Genomic DNA, 26,503 nt, shown 5'->3' on the forward strand with positions numbered 1-26,503 from the left:
AATGCCAGTTCAATTGGCATAAAGAAATAACCATTTAATACAAGAGGGAGTGATTAAAATGAAAGATTCTCCGACCTGCTGCACCAGTTTTCTGGTGCGGCACGCCCCCGCCGGCAGCAGGATCCTACATCCCGACAGCTGGCCAATGGGGTTTTCCATTGTTTGTACGCCATACCGTCGTCAAATCTTGAGTGCGCTGCTGGCGAAACAGAGGATCCTGCCAACGGAGGATCCAGCCACATAGAATCCCTACAGTGCAGGAGGCCATTCGGCCCGTCGAGTTTGCACCGGCCCCCCCAAAACAGCGCCCTACCTATGCCCACTCCCCCACCCCATCTTTGCAACCCCACCTAACCTTTGGATACTTAAGGGAGATTGCTCATGGCCAATCCACCTAATCTGCATATCTTTGGACTGTGGGAGGAAACCGGAACACCCAGAAGAAATCCATGCAGATATGAGGAGAATGTACAAACTCCACAGTCTCCAAAGGTTGGAATCGAACCCGGGTGCCTGGGGCTGTGAGGCAGCAGTGCTAACCACTGTGCCACCGTGGTGCCCAAATACAGTCTTTCTGAATTTTGACAGTAAATGGTTTAAAAATCTTCAAAATTGCTATTTCTTTCGGGTTTTCGAATTTTACATTTGGCCATATTTTGTCACCATTCCGACTTGGATGTTCAAGGATAGGGGCATAAATTCTAAAGTATGGACTGAACCAAAGCTTCATTTCTCCCTTTGCCTCCTACTCACTCCCCCCAACCCTACAGAGTTTCAAGAATGATTTCCTCACAAACCTACCGGATCTAGTGTCTGAGATTTTAAACAAAATCGATTTAAACTATACCGCTCCTCTAAGAAATGATCCAGTTCAACTTACTTTAGGATGCTATTGTGTTAAGCATATAGAAAATGTCCAGATGCATAATCAGTGACTATCTATAAAAAAATCATTTTATTAAAAAATAGTTCAATTCACATTAAGTGAAACATTTTTTTTGTTATTTACAGAAAGCATTGTCTGGTTTTACTAGAACCACCCCCACATCAGATGTCAAAAATCAGGTATTTCTGGCCACTGTACAAGCATTATGCATCATAACAAGAATTAGAGGTCAACAATCTATATGAAATTTATATTACTGGCTTTATATAAAATAGTCCTTGTGAATCAGTTATGAAATATTTCGCTGTTAGAGTCCCATAAGTCTTTTAGCATCTTCACTTTGAGCCATTAAAGTTTCACTAGCATATTTCTGTAAGAGTTCCATTTTCTTCCGCCGTACAAGAGCCTCCTCAATCTGCAATTATGGAAATTAAAAATATTATCAAATTATTTAATCCAAAAATGTAATCCAAATTGATAATTACGTTAAGTACTAAACAGAATTATATGCTGCAAAGCAGAACAATCCACCACTGTAAGAAGACTTTGAAATAAGTAATATTTGAAGTAAAGTCACATTTGAAGTACTCGTGATGCGAACTTTAAGAATGCCTTTTGGACAACATTCGATGCTCATTTTTAAGGCACCATTCCTGCAACCCATTTCTACACTCACACTGAAAATAAGAGTTTCTGCACGATCTGCCCCCTTTCAAACAGTGTTACTGAATGTAGATTTTTTTCCCCAAAAAATGTTTTATTAAAATTTTCCATATTAAACAAAACCACCCAATACAATTAACCAAAATTACACAATAGAAGAGACAAATAAACAAAAACACAAATTAACTTTCACCCAAAAAACTAAACTAAATCCCCTAACAGCTGATGGCGACTAGGTCCTTAAAAAATGAATGGCTGCGATCTTAGGTAGAGCTCTTCTACTGACCCTCTAATGGTGTACATGACCTTCTCCAAATGTAGCAAAGACATGAAATCACCCAACCATGCAGAGTAATGATGCAGAGTAGGAGACCTCCACCCAAGTAGAACTTGTCTCCGGGCTATTAGAAGAGAAGGCAACGAAATCCACCTTTACGCCCGACTGAAGCACTGGCGAATCTGATACCCTAATTATGGTTCCAAATCAACATTAAGTATTTTCGACATGATGATGAAGAAAGAGGCCCAGAAGCTTACCAACTTGGGGCAAGACCAGAACATATGGGCATAGTCAGACAACCCCAGAGAGCAGCGCTCACATTTATGCTCCATCCCAGAGAAAAATCCGCTTATCCTCCCTTTGGTCAGATACGCCCTATGCACCACCTTAAATCAAACTTAGTCAAGCACAGGAAGATGTGTGATTGACCCTGCGAAGGGCCCCACTCCACACCTACCAACCAGAATGGGACCTAATTCACTGTCCCATTTCGTCCTTGCCTCACTCAACAGAACTGAATCCGCTGAGAAGATATGGTCATACGTGTCTGAATTAGTCCCCCCCATCAGCCCCACCAAAGGCAAAATCCTCTTCAACAGGGAAGAGGGTGGTTCCACCCACGTCAACGCTACCACCAAGAAAGCACAACAGCGCCTATACTTCCTCAGGAAACTAAGGAAATTCGGCATGTCCACATTGACTCTTACCAACTTTTACAGATGCACCATAGAAAGCATCCTATCGGACTGCATCACAGCCTGGTATGGCAACTGCTCGGACCAGGACCGCAAGAAACTTCAGAGAGTCGTGAACACCGCCCAGTCCATCACGCGAACCTGCCTCCCATCCATTGACTCCATCTACACCTCTCGCTGCCTGGGGAAAGCGGGCAGTATAATCAAAGATCCCTCCCACCCGGCTTACTCACTCTTCCAACTTCTTCCATCGGGCAGGAGATGCAGAAGTCTGAGAACACGCACAAACAGACTCAAAAACAGCTTCTTCCCCACTGTCACCAGACTCCTAAATGACCCTCTTATGGACTGACTTCATTAACACTACACCCTGTATGCTTCAGCCGATGCCAGTGCTTATGTAGTTACATTGTATATGCTGTGTTGCCCTATTATGTATTTTCTTTTATTCCCTTTTCTTCTCATGTACTTAATGATCTGTTGAGCTGCTCGCAGAAAAATATTTTTCACTGTACCTCGGTACACGTGATAATAAACAAATCCAATCCAACGGAAAGGAGGGATAAGTCTTGCGTGAAACAGCACGAATCTGAAAGTACCTGAAAAGACTGGAAACCAAGCAGTTGTAATTTCTCCGCCAACTCCCTAAAACTGGCAAACCTCCCCTCCACAAACAGGTCTCCAATCCACTCCCTGACTTAAACATGGAATACAAATCCTCTGAGAGAAAAGGTGGTTGTTGCAGATGGGGGCGAGCGAAGACAGGAAACAGCTTGAAATGCTGCCTGAACTACTTCCAAATTCTCAGGGTGGTGACCACCACTGGATTCAAGGAAATTCTCACCGGAAAGGCAACAATGCTGCAACCACTGCACAAAGACTAGAAAGTGCAGGAGCTCACTTCCATTTGTCCCCATATGGAGCCAGTATCACTGAACCACAGCAATATCTTCTGAATATTGGCTGCCTAATAGTAAAGCAATAAGTTGGGTAGAGCCAAGTCCCCAGATTGTCTATCTGTCTATCTCTTTGGGGCAAAGCCCACATATCCTTGGGAGTCTTACCTGCCCAAATAAAGGAGGACATTAATTTGTTGACCTTGATAAATGCTTTTCGACATCCAGGGAAATAATCACCTCTGGTTTGGGTATCAAGGAGGGGGAAAAGGACAATGTTTAGCAGGCAATGTATATTGTCTAACAATTGTAAACCTTTAACGAAGCCTGTCTGAGCCTCTGAGATTACCTCGGGGAGGCAAAGATCCAGCCGCAGCGCCAGGACCTTGGCAAGTAACTTAACATCCGCATTTAACAGCGAGATAGGTCGATATGACCCACACTCCATTGGGTCTTTGTCTTTGAGAATCAAGGAAACAAGGGACCTGTGTGAGGGTAGAGGGCAGCAACCCCCAGGATAAGGAATCATTAAACATGCCCAGAATTAAAGGCACCAAATGCTCTGCAAACTTCTTATAAAATTCAATGGGGAAGTCATCTGGGCATGGGGCTTTACCAGTCTGTATCAACCCAATGCATTTTATCATTTCCCCTGGGCCCAATGGGAATTCCAATTCATCGCACCTCTCCAACTCCACCGCTGGGATGGATAAGTTGTTCAAAAAGTCAGTCGTGACTGATCCCTCAGCCGGAAGCTTCAATCTATGGAGACCCCAATAGAACGATTCAAAAGCCGCATTATGCCCGTGTTGCGTACCTGTATGATCTCCCGGGAAGCCTCCTGTCACTTAAGCTAGTGAGCTGAAAGGCTACTGGCCTTCTCCCGTATTCATAAAACATGCCCCTCGAACATCGCAACTGGCCCACTGCTCGGTCTATCGATAATAGCTCGAATTGTGTTTGTAGCTTTTTCCTACTTGCCAACAACTCTGGGGTAGGGGTAAGTGAGTACTGGTGGTCCACCTCAAGAATGAAATCCATCAACCTCTGCTGCTTCACGCTCTCTGTCTTTACCATGTTAAAGGCTTCCTACAGAGTGGAAAGTGAGATAGCCTCATTTTTATTAAATTTTATGTAGTCCCCAATGGCAGTGGACATGCATTCACAAAATTTGTCCGCCATGGCGGACGTTGGGAGGGACTTAACTCTAGTGCTGAATCAACAAAATGTGGGGCATGGTCCGAAATCACAATCGTTGAGTGATCTGCTGCCATCACAGGAGGGTGGCCATTTTCTCTGCTGATGAACTCAGAGAGGCCTCCCATTCATTCGACAAACTTCTGCTGTTCACCTTCTTTCCCCTGACTTTTCTGGGCATTTCATTCATATAGGATCCTTATCCCATTAATTATGTGGGCTTTCAAAAGAAAATACCCCCCCTGAAACGGAGAGAAAAGGGCAGAAAGTGCAGTACGCTAGCAGAAGCCACGTTGTGCATGTCTTCCCCCTACATTATGCCACTGGAGGTCCCCCCCACAGATTTTTTTCCATGTCCCCTTACCTCTTTCTGTGACGGTACAGGAACATGAGCTATAAATTTTTGCTCGTTTTCCTCTCCTTCCGTCTGTTCCTCACCTTCGTCATCAGACTGGACCATTTGAAACATAAATAATTTTAATACATTGGGAAAAACATCATTGTCCTTATTCTATAAACAATATGCATTTATTTTAAAGCAATTTTTAAAACAAAAATCTAAAAGTTCTGTGGTCATGATTTAACACAATATCTTAGCTGAAGGAAACATTAAAATATTTTGCTTCTTTTCTCTAGCGGCTAGATATTTCTTCTTCAGCATAGACAGCACAATGGCTCAAGTAATAATTAACAAAAATTAATGGGAGAAATGGCATTTAATATTTAACAAAAACTCAGAACTGCACCCAATTGGGGCCATTGTGTACAGGTGACACCATCAACATTATGCAACAAGATAGTTCAGGTCTTACCGACAAATTAATACAACACGCTTCTTCATTTTTACCCTGTGACAGAAATGATCCCATACATTGACAATTACAAGTTTGATTTAAGATATTTGATACTGCATTTACCTCATCATCCTTCACTGCATAAATGTTTACTTCTTCCTCCTCCTCCTCTTTATCACCTCCACTCTCAAGTCTGGCCTCTTTATCTTCCTTCCATTTTTCCACAGCTTCTAATATGACTAAAATGTGGAAGAAAGTTGAAGCATTTGTAAAACTTAATTCAAATGCAAATTTTGTTCCCAGTCTTTTTGCCCATACTCAAAATATAAATACAATCATGCTCATCTTGAGATACAGATCCCTAGGTCGCAGATTTCTCTGTGTCAATTAGCAGTGTTTCACTTTGATTACATGCCTGGAAAGCTGAGAAATCAGGACGGACATTAACTGATCGTAAATGAAGACTTTCAACATCTGGGATGTGTGGACTCCATTGCTGGGATGTTACATTTACAAAGCAAACCATCATAACACAGCAATTCACTTCTGAAAATGAAATGAAAATCGCTTATTGTCACCTCGGACTTTGGATCTCAGTTTTAAATACATTCATACGTGATCCTGTCGTTGGTATCTGCTAATATACAGAGTGATCGCAAACAGATTGCTCACTCAGTGTAAAAGTTGGCAACTTGGTGAGATTGTGAATTCAGTGCAGAGGGAGGAGGTGGTAACACTTTTGGTCGAAAATATCTGAAGTATTTAAAAACTTTTGTCTTGTATTTTAGTAGTTGATGCAAAATAGTGTGGAGAATTTTTTTTTGAATTATAATAATTTAAAAAGCATATATGAATAATCTACATCAAGATGTGGCCCAGCAGGATGTATGCTTGCACTGCAGTGTGCGGAAGTTTGTGAATAGTGAGTCCTAGACACGTAATAAAATCAAGAGATTGTTAGCTAAAGTTGAAGTTCGTGAAAATGGAAGGTGAATTATTAATCTAGTCAGAAAATTGTCCGGGTGGCAAGAGGCAGAGTGTAGGGATAATGGACAGGTACTTTATTTGACAGGATGTAGCAATGCTTTTCAAACATTTCCTTCCTCCTGGGACACACTTCTGCCAACTGGCTGACCTTTGGGATCCATGCCACATCCACTTACCTTTATTGCATTAGGTCCTAATGAATCACTGGATGCTAACTTTTTAAAAAAATAAACAAATGCACAAGATTGTATTTCCCTCAAAAAAAAAATTTTTAATCATAAATTACACTCTGCATTAAAATTTTTCCTCCCTGGGAAGAGACCACCCCTCACCAACCACCAGCAAAAATGTTGATAACCATAAATCTCCAGCTCCCAATTTCATAGTCAAAAGTATTAAGAACATATGTTGGTAGAACAGAAACAGTAAGTTGGCAATACATTTCTTGCACAAAACCCAGCTGGGCACTGACTAACCAACAGAAAAGGACAAGCAGCAGCTGAAAAATGAGACTTCACATAATAAAACATTGCAGTTTAAAAAAATAAAATACATGTAAACACTATGAATTTTCTCAGGATGCAAGATATTCAGATTCTGGTCTCTTACCACAGATGATTGCGACCATGCACACAGTTGTTGTTCCAATATCTTACATAGAAACATACATAAAAAACAGGAGGAGGCCATTCGCCCCTTCGGGTCTGCTCCACCATTCACTATTGGGACTGATCATCAAGTTAAATACCCTGATCCAGCCTTCCCCCATATCCCTTGATCTCTTTAGCCTCGAGCTATATCTAATTAGTTCTTGAAATTATACAATGTTTTGGCCTTAACTACTGGCTGCGGTAGTGAATTCCACAGATGAAGAAATTTCTCCTCACCTCAGCCCTCAAACTATGAGTACATAATGTACTTAAAACGGAGATCCAAAGTCCGAGGTGACAATAAACGATTTTCATTTCATTTCATTTTCAGAAGTGAATTGCTGTGTTACGATGGTTTGCTTCGTAAATGTAACATACCAGCAATGGAGTCCACACGTCCCAGATGTTGAATGCTGGAAGTCTTCATTTACAATCCGTTCTGGATTACCTTGTATAATCCTGTTAGAATTTTATACATTTCTATGAGATCCCTCTCACTCTTCTAAACTCCAATTAATATAATCCTAACCAAATTAGTCTCTCCTCATGTGACAGTCTCACCATCCCAGGAATCAGCCAGATAAACCTTTGTTGTACTTCCTCCATAGCAAGAACATCCTTTTCAGATTAGGGCACCAAAAACTGCACACAATACTCCAGGTGTGGCCTCCCCAATACCTTATACAACTGTAGTAAAACATCCCTAACCCTATACTCAAATCCCCTCGCTATGAAGGCCAACATACCATCTTGTGTAATAAATTTGTAGATCAGAAAAACAGCCAACCACACAGAAGTCATACAAAACAACCATTTGAACAAAATGCATCAGTGCTGGTACTATTATATTTTCTGTGCTCTGAACAGGATGTTTCAAAGAACGGAGCTGGTGCATGTTTGCATGACTCTGTGTTGGATCTTTATGACTTGGCTTTGAAATATCACAGATGACCACTGAAGAATATCTGATACCTGGATATGAGACCAAAGGGGAAGTTCATTCACCTCCCCATCACCTCGATTTATTCCACCCGACCACAAGTCTGGTCCAAGCAGGATGGATGGATTCTCAATGGGGCATTGACTGTCCCGATGTAATGGATTATTTTAACCCCAAAACTAGTAATTTTAACGTGACCACTGGCAATTGTCGTTACGATCCCACCTGCTCCTTTCCGACCAATGGTCACACCTTCAAATACATTACTGCCACGGTCACCTGTACCATTTCTGTTATCGGGATGATTGGCAGTGCGACTTTGCTGAGGATTACCATAAGTACATTGGCTTCTCTCTGTAGCCAGCATTCCCCACCTTCAGCTCTCCTGTACAATCAATTGCCCCATCAGCTTCATTCCTGATCTATTCTCCCATTTCTTGCCTAAACTTCAAATAACATTTTGGGTTTTTTCTGCCCTCTTTAATTCTGGTCCTTGCCGTTCACATTTTTTCCGACCCTGCACTCCGCAAACCTTCTGACACCCACGGCTCACAACCTGCACTTCTGAAAAACACTGGAGATTGGGCAGTACGGCGGCACAGTGGTTAGCACTGCTGTCTCACGGCACCGAGGTCCCAGGTTCGATCCCGGCTCTGGGTCACTGTCCTTGTGGAGTTTGCACATTCTCCCAGTGTTTGCATGGGTTTCACCCCAACACCCCAAAGATGTGCAGGTTAGGTGAATTGGCCATGCTAAAACCGCTACTTAATAGGAAAAAAATGAATTGGGTATTCTAAATTTAAAAAAAAAAAAAGAAAATCACTTGAGATACCTCGACACCAAGGGTAAATTAGGTGAGATTATACGAACTAAGAGCTGTATTCCATGGAATTTAGATAGCTGAGGGTTAATCAAAGTTTGAGAGAGAGAGAGAGACTATTTCCACAGATCAGGAAATCTAGAACTAGGGGGCATAGTCTAAATATTAGAGCCATACCTTTCAGGAGTGAAATAAGGAAGCACTTCTACCTGCAAAGGGTTGGCAAAGTTTGGAACTCTTTTGCAAACTCAAATTAATACTGACGCAATTGTTCATTTTAAATATGTGATTGATAGATTTGTTTTAACTAAAGGTATTAAGAGACATGGGGCAAGGGCAGATTTTGAGGTGTTAGGTCACAGAATCAACCAAAATCTCACCAAATGGCAGAACAAGATCAAAGGACTAAATGGCCTACTCCTGCTCCTATCTTATCAGCAGGCAAAATGTTTAGTTTTTTCCCAGCATATACAGTGTGTACTATCTTTGTACTTTGCAGGATATTTTTTAAATGTGCATTTAGCTTTTGGAAATCTGCCATGGCACAAATGATCACAATTAATTAAATTACACTGGAACTCACATGCACATAAATAGAAATTTCTTACTACATTGACTAACCTAATTCAATGTCTGATGAGAGGAAGTCACTTATACGCTTCATTAAAATCTAAACCTTTAACATATTGCAATCACGCATCTTGTTGCAGAAGCTCATTAAGCAAGAGTCTTGAGGATTGTGACTGCATAGAAACCATATAGACGGTCAATAGTCGACAGAAGCGCTGTATCCAGTTTTTTTTTTAAAAATCTACATTACGGATGAGAGATGATGGGAATGTAGCCTCAGAACATAGATATGGCCAGCTGAAATCATTACAGTGACATCACAAATACAAGGAGCATTGTAAAAAAAAATGCAGTTCCCACTCAAATACATACTCAGGAATGAATTCACTAGCCATGACTTTAATCACAACTCATGGTCACTAACCATTTCCCAAACCATCACAGTTGTCAGCAGCAAATTGTGTGTGCAGACTTGCCTCCCTTCCTTCTATTGCTGCACAATATCACACTTGAGGGAATGGTCCTTAAAGAGATTGATCGGAATTAATGCCCACTAAAATAATAGTACTAGTGCAATACACCGACAATGTCAATAGTCTTTAAAGAACATATCAATGCAATAAGTTTATCCTAAATGAGATACCACTGCTGCCTTAAGTTTGTAAGAGGTTAAGTGTCTGAATAGATGAGGCTGATTCAGTAACCCTTTGGCATGCTGCCAAAGTTGTAAGCATGTGGAATTTAACTGATTGATTTGTGACATTAGGAGAACCACATGATCTACAAAGTTATTGGAAGACAACTATTTTTAAAATCAGAACATGCAAAAGAAAAGAAACCCATTTAAAATGGCATTAATAAACTATTCTCCTGTTTAGCATACTATATTCTTGAATGTATGACAGAGTACAGCACAGTCATTTAAAACAACTAACAGAAAAGTTATTTTTTGGATCCTTTCTAATGCAATAAAAATAAACAAAAATTTGATTACTGCAGCAGAGCAAAAGAAATCTAGTAGTATTGCTGGAACAAGGCACCGTGATGTCACAAGCGGTCAGGCCAAGCAACCAGAAGATAAAGTCAAATCAATAAACAATTTATTGATTAATAGACGTGAAGGCATGTAGCCAAATTAATGGTCGTATAAATGGAAAAAGAGTTCAAGTTACCGAGGCAGGTTCTTACAGTCCATAGTCGGGTTCCAAAGCAGGTTTGTTGTCTGGTACTAGTTGTGACCCACAAAGCACATAGCAAGTAATTCAAACAGGAATCCAACATCCTCCTCACTTCCACTCAAAGGTCTTTCCTATTGCTCAGTGATCAGTGATCTACTTATATAGTCCATCTAAGGGGTTGCAGCTGAACCTCAACTCCAGGTTCCTTCTGGGATTTCTGGAAGCCATCTTGTGAAAGGCATGGTTGTACTCGATGAGTATCGGAATGCCGGCCCTCCAGTATCCAGCTGGATATATACCCTCGTCCTGGGCTGAAGCATACACCCAGAGATGGTTGTGCAAACATAGTGTGCATCTTTGAGAGGGCATTAGCATTGACACCTGGGCGGTGGGCCACGTCAAACTGGAACAGCTATAGGCTGAGGCACCATCGGGTGATCCTGCTGTTCTGGTCCTGGTTCCTGAACATCCATCTCAGGGATGCATGGTCTGTAAGTAGAAGTAAACGCCTCCCAATCAAGTAGTATTTCAGTGACACAAGTGCCCACTTAATGGCCAAGCTTATTTTCCAATTGTGGAATAATGTTTTTCCGCAGGCAACAATTTACAGCTAACGCATTTGAGTGGATACTCATTTCCAAACTCCTGTGACAATACCGCCACCAAACTGGTGTCCGATGCATGCATTTGTAGCCGTATCTGTTCACTGAAATCGGGAGAGCAAAGGATTGAGTAAGCACAGTGCATCCTAAAGGCCTGGAAAGGCTTTCTCAACGGGCTCTGACCACTGAACCCAGTTCGACAATTTGGCTTTGGCCAAATACTGCAAAGGGATGATCATGGATGCAAAGTAAGGGATGAATTGTCAGTAATAAATGGCGAAACCAAGGAATGCCCGGATGCCCGGACCTTTTTTTTTGAGAGTGGGGTGGGCCAGTCCCTTATAGCTTCCACTTTTATCTCATGTGGCATAATTAATCCCCTCCCAATGGTATATCTTAAGTAATTTGCCTCACTCACCCCAGATGGCACTTCTTCAGTTGCCAGTGAGACCTGCATTCCATTGGGCATCAACCACCCGCTTCAGGTGCAGCATATGTTCCTCTCAAGTCACACTGTGGATGACGACAGTATTGCGGTGGCAAACTGCCAATGGGGGCATAGGACCTGATCCAGTCTTTGGAAAGTGGCACAAGCTCAGTGCCAGCCAAAGGGCAGCTTGCGGTATTGGTATGGACCATTGTGGTCGTAAAAGCAGTTTTCTTACTAGTCTCTTTTGCCAGGGGTACCTGCCAATATTCTTTTGTTAAACCCAGGGCGATGAACCTAGAGCCGCTCAATGAGTTCATCGACCCAGAGCGTGCAGTATGTATCAAAGAGAGAGTTGGCATTTAGTTTATGAAAATAATTATAAAACTGAACAGACCCATCAGGTTTTGGTCAGAGGACTATCGGACTAGTCCACTCACTCCGAGACTCCTCGATGATTCCCATCGGCAACATCAATAAGGTCGGAGTCTCACCTTCTGTCCGGGCTGGGTCACTGTTTTGTGTTGTACTAACGCCATTCTTCCTGGGAGACTAATGAACACATCTTTATTTTACAACAAGAATTCAAGCATCTTTTGTTTCTGTTGTCTGGTCAGATGCCCCGGTGGTACTTCTGTCACTCAGTCCTCCTCTACCGGATCGGGGTTCAGGGAGGCTAATAAGGCGTTGGTTACATTCCATTTGTTCAGTAAATTTATGAGGTACAATTGCTCTGATTTTCTGCGATCTGCTCGTCTTATTTTGTAGGTAACCGGACCTATTCAAGTACATCATTGAGTCCCTTTCGCTTCGCAAGGAACTGTCAGCACCAGAAGCAGTACACAAATCTCCCACCTGGAACTCTTGGGTATGACACCTCTGTTGTAAGCCTTGGTCTGGACCGCGTGGGCTTTCTCCATATGTTCTTTACTATTGGGAGGATTGCATGTATCTGTGTTCTCATTTGGTCCACATGTTCGATGACTGTGCGCTGAGGACATGGCTGACTAGACTCTTTGGTAATGTCTAGTAGGCCTCATGGTCTTCTGGAATATAGAAGTTCAAATTGCGAGAAACCTGTAGAACCCCTGAGGAACCTCACGTATAACAAATAATAAAAATGGCAAGAGCTGGTCCCAATTTCTCCTGTCCTTTTCCATGATTTTCCTCAACAAGGTTTTATTAAATCTTTCCATGAGACCATCTGTCGGTGGATGATATACAGAGGTCCTCACCTGCTGGATTCTGAAGAGACGACACATTTTTCTCATGATCCGAGACATGAATGGGGTCCCCTGGTCAGTTAGAATCTCCTTTGGTCGACCTACCCAGGAGAAAAAAAAGACACGTTCACGTGCTATATTTTTTGTTGTAGCAGTACAAAGCGGGGTGGCCTCAGGCTACCTTGCGGCAGAATTGACTATCACCAAGAGGTATTGGTATCCTTTGGCTGACTTGATTAAGGGCTCTATTGGATCCATTTTGATGCATTCAGAGGGGCCATCTATACTGGGAAGTGTAATGAGCGGACTCTGGCAATCTGGCTTTGGGGGGGGGGGGGGGGGGGGCAGTGGTCTGGCATTCTCTGTAGCTTCTGCAAAACTGTGTCACACTCCTATGTACTCCTGGCCAGTAAAACTGGTTCATCAGTCACTCCTTAGTCTTTGGTACTCCCAGATGCCCTGAGTAAAATGACTATGGGCAAGATCCAGCACGATGTTTTGATAAGACCGGGGTAAAAACAGCATCCTCCACCTCTGTTTCTCCCCTCTTCTCAATTCTATACAGCAGCTGGTTCTTTACTGGAGGGCTAGAGGTGTGTTTGGTTTGTTACATTCCCCTTCATTTGCACTTGTGACCAGGCCTATTTAAGGTTTGGGTCCTCCAACTGGGCCTTTCCAAATTCACGCCGCCGTTCCTTATCTCCAGTTCATTCTCTGTTAGACCATCTCCTTCTTCTTCCCCACTGGTCTCAGCTTCCAGGGGTTCCTCAGCCGCAGGGGGACTGTCCTCTGCTTCTCCCAAACACATTTTGGGACCCGTCTTGCTCCCACAACTCCTGGAGCAGTGGACAGTCTTGGCCCACCAGCACCAGGTACAGGAGAAGCGCAACGACTCTCACCGTGGCCTGATTACTCCAGTTCCCCACAGCCAGAGGAAGTTAAACAACAGGGTAACTCCAGCTATCACCGTGTACACAGTTTCCGTTCCAGGAGGACAGATATTATCTCGAGGAACTATTGCTTGGGTGACCAATGTGACCATGCTGCCAGGGTCCAGTAAAACAACCACATTCTGATGTTTCACTTGGATCTTCCAGACCTGGTTTGCCCAAACCTTAGCCTAGCTGCATGCAGAAATAAGGTGTCAGTCCATCTAGTCCTCTCTTACTATATCCTGCTCAGTCTGTATGGGCAAGATGCCAATTTTTCAGTAGACATAATCAGCAGGCTTCTATCTGGAACACAGCCTTTCGGGTCGTCTTGGTCCTCACTCTGGGTTTGGAGAGTTTAGTTCAAGTGCATTACGGGGTCATTTCCTCCGATTTCCCTAACTTCATTAACCATTTGGTAGCCAGATGTTGCTCTACCAAGTCCACTGACCGCTTGACGTCTCTGGGAAGACTTCACAGGAAATATTCCAGCACCGTCCGTTCCACCACCTGGGCTGAGTTAAACGTTTCAGGCTGGAGCCATTTGCGAGCCAGACGAATCAAGTCAAATATCTGAGATTCGGAGCTCGGTCAGAAAGGTAGGCCTAAAAAAGCAGGAAAATGTTGAGCACTCATAGTCGTGATGACCCCCAGCCGTGCCAGGATTTCTATTCTGAGCTGGTTGTAATCTTCAGCGACAGCCTCCTCCAAATCATGGTAGGCCTTCTGTGCTTCCTTATGATGCCAGCTCACTGTTTTTTAGGCCAGGTTTTCAGTTTAGTTGTTCTCTCAGAGATCCTCAAGTAGGACTCCACATCAGCAGTGTCTGCCATTTTCCATAGCCAGTGTCCCCAGACATTCCAGGGGGAGTTTGTGGAGGGGGTTTGATGAGCATGGCGTTGAGTCTCTGGAGCTCTGCCCGGAGCTGCTCTTGAACTCATCTTTGACCTTCCAACAGCAACTGGTTGGTGGTGGCTTGTGTCAGGGTTGCTGCTCGTTGCGCCTGGATTGCCTCCTGTTGAGTCAGTGTTCCTCGGCGAGCTGCTGGATAAGAACATCCATGTCTCTTTGATCTCTGTGACCAACCCACAACCTATGCCCACATTCTCCACCAATCATGATGTTACAAGGGGTCGGACGACAATATAGGTGGGGTTTAGAGACACAACATAAGCAACCAGAAGTTAAAGTCAAAACAATAAACAATTTATTGATTAACACATGTGAAGGTACGTAGCCAAGTTTGTGGTCCTATAAACGGAGAAGGGGCTAACGTTACCAAGGCAGTTATTTTGCAGTCCATAGTCAGGCTCCAAAGTGGATTCTTTGTCTGCTACTGGTCGTAACCCACAAAGCACACAGCAAGGAATTCACACAGGAATCCAATGTCCTCCTTGCTTCCATCCCAAGGCTCCTATCCCTTTACTATTGCTCGGTGATCTCCTTATATGGTCTATCTAAGGGGTTGCAACTGAACCTCATCTCAAGATTAACATGGACCCACTTCCAGGTTCAAAGTCGCCAGTTCCTTCTGGGATTGCTGGCAGCCATGGCCTGTACTTGGCAAGTATCAGAAATACCGCCCCTCCAGTACCTGACCACATGCGACATCACAGTGAAAAGATTAAAATAACAGAATTTTAAGTCGACTGACCAAAACTGAAAAAAAAAAAGCCACTTAAAATTCAGCTCAACAGAATAGTAAGCTGGTGAGCCACATGCAACATCAAAGTTGCAGTTTTGCCTCTAGTCCCTGTAATTTGGCCTCAGCCAAGATGGTGGTACAGGTGCTATAACTGATCTCAATGCTCCTTTGATACCTTAACTGACATGAACTTCTCCGAACAACCCAACTTCCTCATAAACCTCGACCGACATGTGAGAAGCTTTGGTGGTTAATCAATGGCACAGATTTTACTTGCAGCTGCAACTTCAAAAAACAAAGATCAAGTCTGTGATTCTATGGCTGGTCCTAAAGAGCAATGTGATTTTGAAAGTGTTCTGTGCACTACATTCAGCAGCAGGCAATCAATCAAGATGACGAAGAATCTTGCCAGTACTAGATAGAAGTTAGATGCCCCAAAGGTTACTATGGTCAGGTTTCCCTTACTTTCCACAATACAACTCAAACATCACCATTCTTTGGCCAATTGTCTCAGAGGCTTGCAGTTAAAGCACAATGCCTTCGATGTTACCTGGGACTTCGATGTTGTGGCCATTTCGGAGACATGGATAGAGCAGGGTCAGGAATGGTTGTTGCAGGTGTCGGATATTTCAGTAAGCTCAGGGAAGGTGGTAAAAGAGGGGGAGGGGTGGCATTGTTAGTCAAGGACAGTATTACGGTGGCAGAAAGGACATTTGATGAGGACTTGTCTACTGAGGTAGTATGGGCTGAGGTTAGAAACAGGAAAGGAGAGGTTACCCCGTTAGGGGCTTTCTATAGGCCTCCGAAAAGTTCCAGAGATGTAGAGGAAAGGATTGCAAAGATGATTCTGGATAGGAGCGAAAGCAACAGGGTAGTTGTTATGGGGGACTTTAACTTTCCAAATATTGACTGGAAACGCTGTAGTTCGAGTACTTTAGATGGGTCCGTTTTTGTTTAATGTGTGCAGGTTGGTTTCCTGACACAGTAAGTAGATAGGCCAACGAGAGGCGAGGCCATATTGGATTTGGTACTAGGTAATGAACCAGGACAGGTGTTAGATTTGGAGGTAGGTGAGCACTTTGGTGATAGTGACCACAATTCGATTACGTTTACTTTAGTGATGGAAAGGGATAGGTATATACCGCAGGGCAAGAGTTATATCTGGGGGAAAGGCAATTATGATGCGATGAGGCAAGACATAGGATGCATCGGATGTAGAGGAAATCTGCAGGGGAGGGGCACAATGGAAATGTGGAGCTTGTTCAAGGAACAGCTACTGCGTGTCCTTGATAAGTATGTACCTGTCAGGCAGGGAGGAAGTGGTTGAGCGAAGGAATCGTGGTTTACTAAAGCAGTCGAAACACTTGTCAAGAGGAAGGAGACTTATGTAAAGATGAGACATGAAGGTTCAGTTAGGGCGCTCGAGAGTTACAAGTTAGCTAGGAAGGACCTAAAGAGAGAGTGAAGAAGAACCAGGAGGGGACATGAGAAGTCTTTGGCAGGTAGGATCAAGGATAACACTAAAGCTTTCTATAGATATGTCAGGAATAAAAGAATGATTAGGGTAAGAGTAGGGCCAGTCAAGGACAGTAGTGGGAAGTTGTGCGTGGAGTCCGAGGAGATAGGAGAGGTGCTAAATGAATATTTTGTCAGTATTCACACAGGAAAAAGACAATGTTGTCGAGGAGAATACTGAGATTCAGGCTACTAGACTAGAAGGGCTTGAGGTTCATAAAGAGGAGGTGTTAGCAATTCTGGAACGTGTGAAAATAGATAAGTCCCCTGGGCCGGATGGGATTTATCCTAGGATTCTCTGGGAAGCTAGGGACGAGATTGCGGAGCCTTTGGCTTTGATCTTTAAGTCATCTTTGTCTACAGGAATAGTGCCAGAAGACTGGAGGATAGCAAATGTTGTCCCCTTGTTCAAGAAGGGGAGTAGAGACAACCCTGGTAACTATAGGCCAGTGAGCCTTATTTCTGTTGTGGGCAAAATCATGGAAAGGTTTATAAGCGATAGGATGTATAATCATCTGGAAAGGAATAATTTGATTAGAGATAGTCAACACGGTTTTGTGAAGGGTAGGTCGTGCCTCACAAACCTTATTGAGTTCTTTGAGAAGGTAACCAAATAGGTGGATGAGGGTAAAGCAGTTGATGTGGTGTATATGGATTTCAGTAAAGCGTTTGATAAGGCTCCCCACAGTAGGCTACTGCAGAAAATACGGAGGCATGGGATTCAGGGTGAGGGCAGCACGGTAGCATTGTGGATAGCACAATTGCTTCACAGCTCCAGGGTCCCAGGTTCGATTCTGGCTTGGGTCACTGTCTGTGCGGAGTCTGCACATCCTCCCCATGTGTGCGTGGGTTTCCTCCGGGTGCTCCGGTTTCCTCCCACAGTCCAAAGATGTGCAGGTTAGGTGGATTGGCCATGATGAATTGCCCTTAATGTCCAAAATTGCCCTTAGTGTTGGGTGGGGTTACTGGGTTATGGGGATAGGGTGGAGGTGTTGACCTTGGGTAGGGTGCTCTTTCAAAGAGCCGGTGCAGACTCGATGGGCCGAATGGCCTCCTTCTGCACTGTAAAAAAATTCTGTGATTTAGCAGTTTGGATCAGAAATTGGCTAGCTGGAAGAATACAAAGGGTGGTGGTTGATGGGAAATGTTCAGACTGGAGCCCAGTTACTAGTGGTGTACCACAAGGATCTGTTTTGGGGCTACTGCTGTTTGTCATTTTTATAAATGGCCTGGAGGAGGGCGTAGAAGAATGGGTGAGTAAATTTGCAGATGACACTAAAGTCAGTGGAGTTGTGGACAGTGCGGAAGGATGTTACAAGTTACAGAGGGACATAGATAAGCTGCAGCGCTGGGCTGAGAGGGGCAAATGGAGTTTAATGCAGAAAAGTGTGAGGTGATTCATTTTGGAAGGAATAACAGGAAGACAGAGTACTGGGCTAATGGTAAGATTCTTGGTAGTGTGGATGAGCAGAGAGATCTTGGTGTCCATGTACATAGATCCCTGAAAGTTGCCACCCAGGTTGAGAGGGTTGTTAAGAAGGCGTACGGTGTGTTAGCTTTTATTGGTAGAGGGATTGAGTTTCGGAGTTTAGAGGATGATCACGAAGAACAAATAGCTTTGTTATAGATATAGAATCCCTACAGTGCAGAAGGAGGCCATTCAGTGCATCACGTCTGCACCAACCCTCTGAAAGAGCACCTTTCCCCACCATATCCCCACCGAACCTGCACAACATTGGACACAAAGGGGCAATTTAGCATGATCAATCCACCTAATCTGCACATTTTTGGACTGTGGGAGGCAACCTGAGCACCCAGAGGAAACCCATGCAGACTCGGGAGAACGTGCAAACTCCACAGACAATCACCCAAGGCCGTAATTGAACCCGGGTCCCTGGTGCTGTGAGGCAGCAGTAATAACCACTGTGTCACCATGCCACCCCTGAAGATTCACTTCATATTTCCAAACAGACTTTTTATCCAATTAATGCACTTTTGATGTACCATCTTGTATTGCTTCCATCCTGATGTTAATCATAGGAACAGCAATATGAAGAGTGTATTAATTTCAGTTAGTGTGACAGTGCATTTTTCTTTTGAAAAACAATTAAATACCATCCAATAAAAACACATTGGAATTGCATACAATCTCTGTGAAAACTTTATTCCAATTTGAGATACTTGCTCTTTATACCAATATTTGTATTTAATTTAAAAAATATATATTAAGGGACATGGACTACAATTACCTACTTCTATCACAATGTTACAGTCGTATTGATTTTTAGATCTCCTTACCTTGCTTCTCAAGCTCTTGCTCCAGGGGCAAAAGGACCCCATCATCTTCATCTCTGTAACCATAATAGTCGGCATCAATGTCTTTCATGAGCTCAGCACGGGTTTTCCGTGGTGGGGCAGGTGCTGCAAGCAAACACATGATTAAATGGCATGTTGCAATTTCTTAGAATGACAAAGTATAGATTCCATATTACACCACCTATAATTATACATGTAATTTTAAATTTGCTTTTACATTGTTCATTGTTAACTTCTTTTACCAATACTTTTGAAATGCAGCGACATAGTCTAGGTAATATTGCTTAGATCAATGTGCATTGGCACAATGGGACACTGCATCTGAGCACCATAGATTGTTCCTGAAATCAGTCATATTTTGGGCTGATACCACCTATTGGGGATGTGGCAGTCTGAGAGCAGGGCTCCTATACACTTGATTGGACGAGATGCGTGAATCAAGAATACCAGATAATTTGGAAGCTAGTATACTTCAAAAAAATACTATTTGTGTTTCATATTATTAATGAATAATTTTGGTCAGCTTACTGTAACTGTAAGCCTGGAAGAATCATAGAATCTTAGAATTTACAGTGCAGAAGGAGGCCTCTCAGCCCATCGAGTCTGCAGTCTCTAGCCCCTATCCCCTATCACACCTCCACCCTATCCCCGTAACCCAGTAACCCCACCCACAAGTGCAATTTGGCATGGCCAATCCACCTAACCTGCACATCTTTGGACAGTGGGAGGAAACCGGAGCACCCAGAGGAAACCCAAGCATACACGGGGAGAGCGTGCAGACTCCGCACAGACAGTGATCTAAGCCGGGAATCGAACCTGGGACCGTGGAGCTGTGAAACAGCAGTGCTAACCATTGTGCTGCCATGCCCTCCACCTATCATTGTTTACTTACACGTTCCACCTATAGTTCGATGCAGACTATAAAAGTTCCAGGTTCATTACATGAATTAATGCACAAATTAATCAATAGCAGGAATGCTACCACTAGTCTCGTTTCACTAAGGTTAAGGATGGGTAAAATAGACCAGCAGATCTGATTTCTATCTAGCAACATAAGTAACAGGTTGCAGTAGTACACATGAATACTAGGCAAGGATAAAATTTGGACTCAGCTGTGTGGTCCCTATGATTAAATAGCATGTAAACATTCACCAGCAAGGCACAAACATGAAAAATGTGAATACGAGCAAGGTTCCAAGCCCAGCAAACTTTCCAATCGGTTCATGTTTTCAGAATTAGAGGTGGAGAAAACTTGATGAAAAAAAAGCAAATTTAAAAAAATGTTTTTAAAAAACATACGTTCTTTTTCAAACAATTCTCTGACTCCTGGCAAATCTTTAGCTGCTCCAAAATATTTGTATCCTCTGTTGCCTGGAACTTCTTTTCCCTCGTGATCCAACATTTTTGGTCCAATTCTCTAAATGTTAAAAAAAAAACTTCACCTTATAAAAAAGACAGCAATAAAAAGTATACAGCGCGAAGAAAGAATTGTCAGCAGCTGAGAAAAATACATGTACATCACGGGTTTGCTCAAAATATTTGTTAAAATGTTGCATTATAGAGTCAATGGGTACAACATCACCATATATTGGATAATCAATGCAAAGTAACAGAGCTGGAGAGAATGTAAGTCAGTGACATATGTATCCACAGCAGTGTTGAGCTCTTGATTTTAGCTGTTTCAATGAAGGGTAGAGAAACGACTGCCATTTTCTTGAACTCTTCAGTGACCAGTTTTAGAATGACAAAGGTAAAAGCTCGAGAGGAGGCCACTCACTTTTTATGCTGCAGATCATGCGCAATTTAGAGTGCACCATATGAAATGCAACAGAAGGAATCTCTTAATTACATTTGGAAGAAGAAATTCCAAATATAAATTCCAATATCACTTGTACAATGTTTGAGAGTTGAGGGATAGGCTCTATTATACAATATATCACATTGCGGGACACTGGTAATTAGGTATGGAAGTATTGGGATGTGGATCCTAGTGATCATCAATGGCAGGAAGGAGACTGTATGGTGCTGCACAAAAAAAAAGCAGTGTTGGAGGTTGCGATGATCAGCAATGGCAAGTGGGAGAAAGGGCATTGGTATTTGATAAGGGATGGGGAAACAACAGCAGTGATGTGTGGCAGGAAGAAAAAGTACTTGGGGTACGTGGAAAACAAAATGACCAACGAAGTGGGGAACACAGAAGCGGTGGGGTCGGGCAATTTAGAGGTAGAAGGAAACAAGAATGTACATTGCTTGCCGCTCAAGGGTGAAATGATACATATAAAGAAAGGTTATAATCCTCATACTAACATGAACCAGCTTTTTATAGTTAAGCACTTTTATTGCTTTTAAGAAAATTTTTGCCTACCTCGGACACAGAAGCTACTTAGATTGGTGTAACTGTAACTAATAGCTAGTGATTACCCAAGCATGTTTAAAATTAAGAGACTGACAGCTGAAAGTTGTTATTAGATCGAGCAGGTTTCAAATCTTCAATCAAAATATGAAATTGGAAAGTTTCTAACAGTTACTGCTGCCATTGTTCAGGAGACAGGGATGGATATTTGACAAAGCTTCCTATGTTACTTACACCATAGTCAGGACCTCCCAACTCCTTTATTCTGACTTCCCAGTGGCCTTTTTCCCGTAGCAACTTATTGATTTCATCATTCAGGTCACGTATCCGAAATTCTCCCAAACCAGCTTTAAGTGAAAAAAATGTATTTGCATTATATGAAGGCATACTGTAAAAACACATACTTAAAAAGTTGAAAGAATTTCAGATACTTACCATTTTGTATCTGTGCCACCTTTTTGGAAATTTCACTTATGATCTACAAAACATCATAAAGCTTAAGAATACAGACACAAACTACAGATATTATGAATACTATTTGCTTTCATGCGTGTATCCATACAAAACACAACTAGATGCTTTCATTTCTAGAATCAGTAATGAGGCAACTGTAGCACGATCACATGGAAGAGATGCCCTCGAGTTGAAACAGTCTAAAATATTCAAGCTTAATCCCTTAGACTAAGCCCTATACTGCACTTTCTAATTTTGGACATTACACTGGCAGAGCTGCGCAAGCGATCAGTGAAACAACTTATTCAATAGTCAGAATTGCTTCATCTGCTACACTACTGGTGCAGTACACTGCTGATTTGAAATTCAGTAATTTATAATACACATAAATAAGTAAAACGATACTATTTTTCATAAATCAAAATATGAAACTTTCACCCTAACAAACATATTAGTGAGAATACATTCATCAGTAAATAGTGTTTATATTATTAAAACAAATGCCACTTTGCATTAAACAGCATTAGAATTCATTGTTATTTTCTTTCCTGCACGGCAAGGCTATATTTGGGCTTAAAAAGGGATTTGATTTTTTTGCTTTTCCAGATGCTTACATTATAGTTATAATTACTACTTGATTTTTTTTTTTTTTTAATTGAAGAAAAAATACAAGGATGCTCACTCTTATTTCACTCAAAGGCACATTATACCAGCTACAATGAGGAATTGCTATGATCTGCAATCCTATTGCTTCTCTGAATACACTAACGTTGATCTGACATGAGAAGAAACAGAAAACACTGAATGGGAGCACAATTATTTGTCAATTCACAACATGTTCACTTGTGCTATTTGACAAACAACAATTGTACTTTAGGAAAAACCTGTGAAATTATGCAACAAACTTGAGCGACAATTAACTACTGCTTCATTATTTGATACAATTAGCTCATTCTTTATCCAAAAGGGCACAGTGTCTGTATTGACAATCATGTTCAATGCAATTATTCTTAATCCCAAAACAACCTTTACAGACTACTCTTTTGAGCTCAATGATCTTACTAGTTGTGATGCGCCTGCACTCATTGTGCCATTTTAGAATTGTGAGCAGTTTTGGTCTCCTTCTCAGAGGAAGGATGTTCTTGCTCCAGAGGGAGTGCAGCGAAGGTTTACCAGACTGATTCCAGGGATGGCGGGACTGTCAAATAAGGAGAGATTGACTAGGTTGGGATTGTTCTCGCTGGAGTTCAGAAGAATGGGGGGGTGGAAATCTCATAGAGACATATAAAATTTTAACAGGACTACACAGGTTAGGGTTAAGCCTAATGCACTTTTCTGTATCCACTTAAATATTCACAGAATTTTGAGAAAACAAAAGGTTACATGTGTATTTGTATATAATTGGCATTGTATAAACTGCACATTTTAATTAAAATAAATAACAAACAGTATCCAAAGTTATATTTTAATAAATATTAAGCATAGAAATCCTACAGTGCATGAAGAGACCATTCGGTCCAACGTGTCTGCACTGACCCTCTGAACAAATACCCTACCTAACCTTTGAACACTAAGGGGCAATTTAGCCTGCCCAATCCACCTAACCTGCATATCTTTGGAATACCCCCCTCTTCTGTAGTGTACATCTACAATGCCATTTTTCCTATCAAATATGAAATTGATCACAAATTTATCAGAGATTTAGGCAAAATGGTCATTACAATTATTAGGTCAGATGGTGCAAAACTGCAGTAAACTCATGGGAAATGTGGTCTACTAGCAATCCATATTCTTCTTGTTAAAGAGAATGGGTTAAAAAAAGCATCGACCGATATTTAAAATATGCAGGAAATCAGCCACAACATTTTAAAATGCCACCCAGCGGACTAAGGAACACCTCTTCTCCATGTTGTACAAGCACAACAGTGTGGCTGTTATTTCCACAACCATCTCTGCTGTACACTATCGCTGTGCTGTTTCCTCAGTGTTATCTTGTAGTTTAATTTAACACTGACACATTTTTGAGGGACTTAGCAAGCTTCTTCTGTGCAGGTTCCACCTCACTTTCCCTCCCAACCAATCTGAAATTCTGATTAAAACAAGTTCCTGGGAACTGGGTGATAGATAGCGTTTGATATGCAGCAAAGGCTTCAATAATGAAATCAAAATATTATTTTGCCAAATCCACACAGGAGCTGAAACGAATTACAGAATCTTATATTTAAACAGAAAGCTTAGCTCACCTGTCTCCTCCACTTCTCTGCTTTATGCAAATCATTACACTCTGATGCAAGGAATGGTCTCCTTTCCTACTGAATAGATAAACAGTAATCATCACAAAGTCAACACCACAGCCGCGTCAACATCAAAGTTTATTATGAAGCAACTAAAATAATGAAGTGATCTGCATCTCATTCAACTGCAAACAATGAAGATATTTGAATAAATGCTGCACTAACTGCTTATTTTGCTAGAAAGTGATCTGTTAGCTAGGCAACTCCCATCACTGCATAATTTAATAGGTCAAGTATGGGGAAATCTGGTGTATAATTGTGCATGTTTCAATGTCCTGCAAATATAAAAGGGGCAATTTATACACTGGAATAGTTTATATACTGCATCTTGCTCAAAAACAATTACACAATTTACCAACCTTAACTTTTCCATCTTCTAGCTGGGCCTGGCGAAATCTTGCCAGGGCGGTCCTAAAACAAAACAATTACTATGAATTACTAATCACCTCTCACAAATACACAAGGAATGATGCATTGGATTCCAAAAGAATATTCAAGCCAATTCAGAAAGTTAATTAAAAATATTTTCCCCGATAAGAATTACGAGCCATTACTGAATGAAAGAATGAAATGAACAGAAAATGCTCGAAACACTCAGAGCAGGCAGCATCCCTGGATAGAAACAGGGAGAACATGGCCCAGACTATTAACTTTGAGCTGGATTTAATGCAGCCCAGTGCAACAGGAACCACAGTGGCCAAGGACACTTAACTGTGGGAGAGATCCCACGTCAGTCTCCTGATGGTAGGCAAATCTCCCTGATTAAATCGGAGGGCGGAAGGGACAAACGCAAAATTTCTGGACGCCGGCAGTGGGATATCAATTAGGCTCATTTATGAGACGATTGACATCCATTATCCATGAGCCAACTGCAATTTAGTGACCCCGGGATTAAATGCAGACCGCAGAGGTCTGCTGCGTTTCTGAAAGGCCATCCAGCAAACCTTGTTCAGTTTCCCAGTGGTCCCACAGGAGGGTGGGGACTGGTCCTTCCTATTAAAGGACCCAGCATCGGGTTGGGTGTGGCTGCTGAAAGCCTCCGACCTCCCTCTCCTATGACCTCCATCTTTTCACTCACCTGTGGCCCGGAATCCCTCTGAAATCCTGGGCCTTGGGTGTGGGAAGTGCTGCCAGCAGCCACCACTCTGCTGGCTGGACTTCCATTGCCTCAATCACGGGAAAGGACTAACAGTGACCAATTAAGTGCCTGAAGGGCACTTGATTCTGCCAGGCCTCCCCATGGGACCGATGGGGATTGCCTGCTGGTTCTCTGACTGGTGGACGAGACCCCCATTGGCGTGACAAACTTCCGGCCTCTGTTTCTCTCCCCAATGCTCAAACTGCTGAGTATTTCCAAAGGGGCAGCACAGTGGTTAGCACTGCTGCCTCACAGCACCAGGGACTCGGGTTCCATTCTGACTTCGGGTGACGGTCTATGTGGAGTTTGCACAATCTTCCTGTGTCAACATGGGTTTCCTCCAGTTACCTCCCATTGTCAAAAGAGGCGCATAGCAGCGATGGCCAAGTGGTTAAGGCGTTGCACTTGAAATCCAATGGGGTCTCCCCACACAGGTTCGATTCGAACCCTGCTCGCTGTGGACTTTCATATGAAGGGGCTGGTTTAGCACAGTGGACTAAACAGCTTGCTTGTAAAGTAGAACAAGGCCAGCAGCGCGGGTTCAATTCCCGTACCAGCCTCCCCGAACAGGCACCGGAATGTGGCGACTAGGGGCTTTTCACAGTAACTTAATTTGAAGTCTACTTGTGACAATAAGCGATTTTCATTTTTCATTTTCAGGTTCGGTGGATTGGCCATGATAAATTGCCCCTTAGTGTCCAAAAGGTTAGGTGGGGTTACCGGGATAAAACGGGGGTATGGACCTGGGTGGGGTGCTCCTTCGGACTCAATGAGCGAATGGCCTCCTTCTACACTGTAGTGATTTGATAATTTTCTGTTTTCTTTTCAGATTTTCAGCGTCTGGAGTATTTTGCTTTTGTCATCAACAATAAATAAAATGGACGGCACTGCTGCCTACGCCGCTGAGGATCCGGGTTCGAATCCCGGCCCTGGGTCACTGTCAGTGTGGTTTGCACATTCTCCCCTTGTCTACGTGGGTTTCACCCACACAACCCAAAGATGTGCAGATTAGGTGGATTGGACACGCGAAATTGCCCCCTAACTGGAAGAAA

General features: G+C 42.6%; 1 protein-coding gene and 1 non-coding gene across 2 annotated transcripts in view; one reads left to right on the forward strand and one right to left on the reverse strand.

Annotated features, from left to right (window-relative positions):
- Nucleotides 1-932: 932 nt before the first annotated feature.
- isy1 (ISY1 splicing factor homolog) overlaps nucleotides 933-26,503 on the reverse strand; it is a 28,576-nt gene continuing 3,005 nt past the window's right edge. Inside the window, exons 3-11 of the mRNA XM_072472561.1 lie at nucleotides 24,673-24,724; nucleotides 24,263-24,328; nucleotides 22,002-22,044; nucleotides 21,801-21,913; nucleotides 20,513-20,630; nucleotides 19,196-19,318; nucleotides 5,535-5,650; nucleotides 4,982-5,068; nucleotides 933-1,301 (exon numbers count right to left, since the gene is read on the reverse strand). Coding sequence (XP_072328662.1) covers nucleotides 1,194-1,301; nucleotides 4,982-5,068; nucleotides 5,535-5,650; nucleotides 19,196-19,318; nucleotides 20,513-20,630; nucleotides 21,801-21,913; nucleotides 22,002-22,044; nucleotides 24,263-24,328; nucleotides 24,673-24,724 — 826 coding nt within the window. The 3' untranslated portion in view covers nucleotides 933-1,193. The remainder of the gene's footprint in view (nucleotides 1,302-4,981; nucleotides 5,069-5,534; nucleotides 5,651-19,195; nucleotides 19,319-20,512; nucleotides 20,631-21,800; nucleotides 21,914-22,001; nucleotides 22,045-24,262; nucleotides 24,329-24,672; nucleotides 24,725-26,503) is intronic.
- On the forward strand, nucleotides 25,825-25,911 carry trnas-uga (transfer RNA serine (anticodon UGA)). Its single transcript has one exon. It is a non-coding gene; the product is annotated as a tRNA-Ser (tRNA).

The sequence above is a fragment of the Scyliorhinus torazame genome, chromosome 13 (genome assembly GCF_047496885.1).
Source record: "Scyliorhinus torazame isolate Kashiwa2021f chromosome 13, sScyTor2.1, whole genome shotgun sequence".
NCBI classification, from domain to species: domain Eukaryota; kingdom Metazoa; phylum Chordata; class Chondrichthyes; order Carcharhiniformes; family Scyliorhinidae; genus Scyliorhinus; species Scyliorhinus torazame.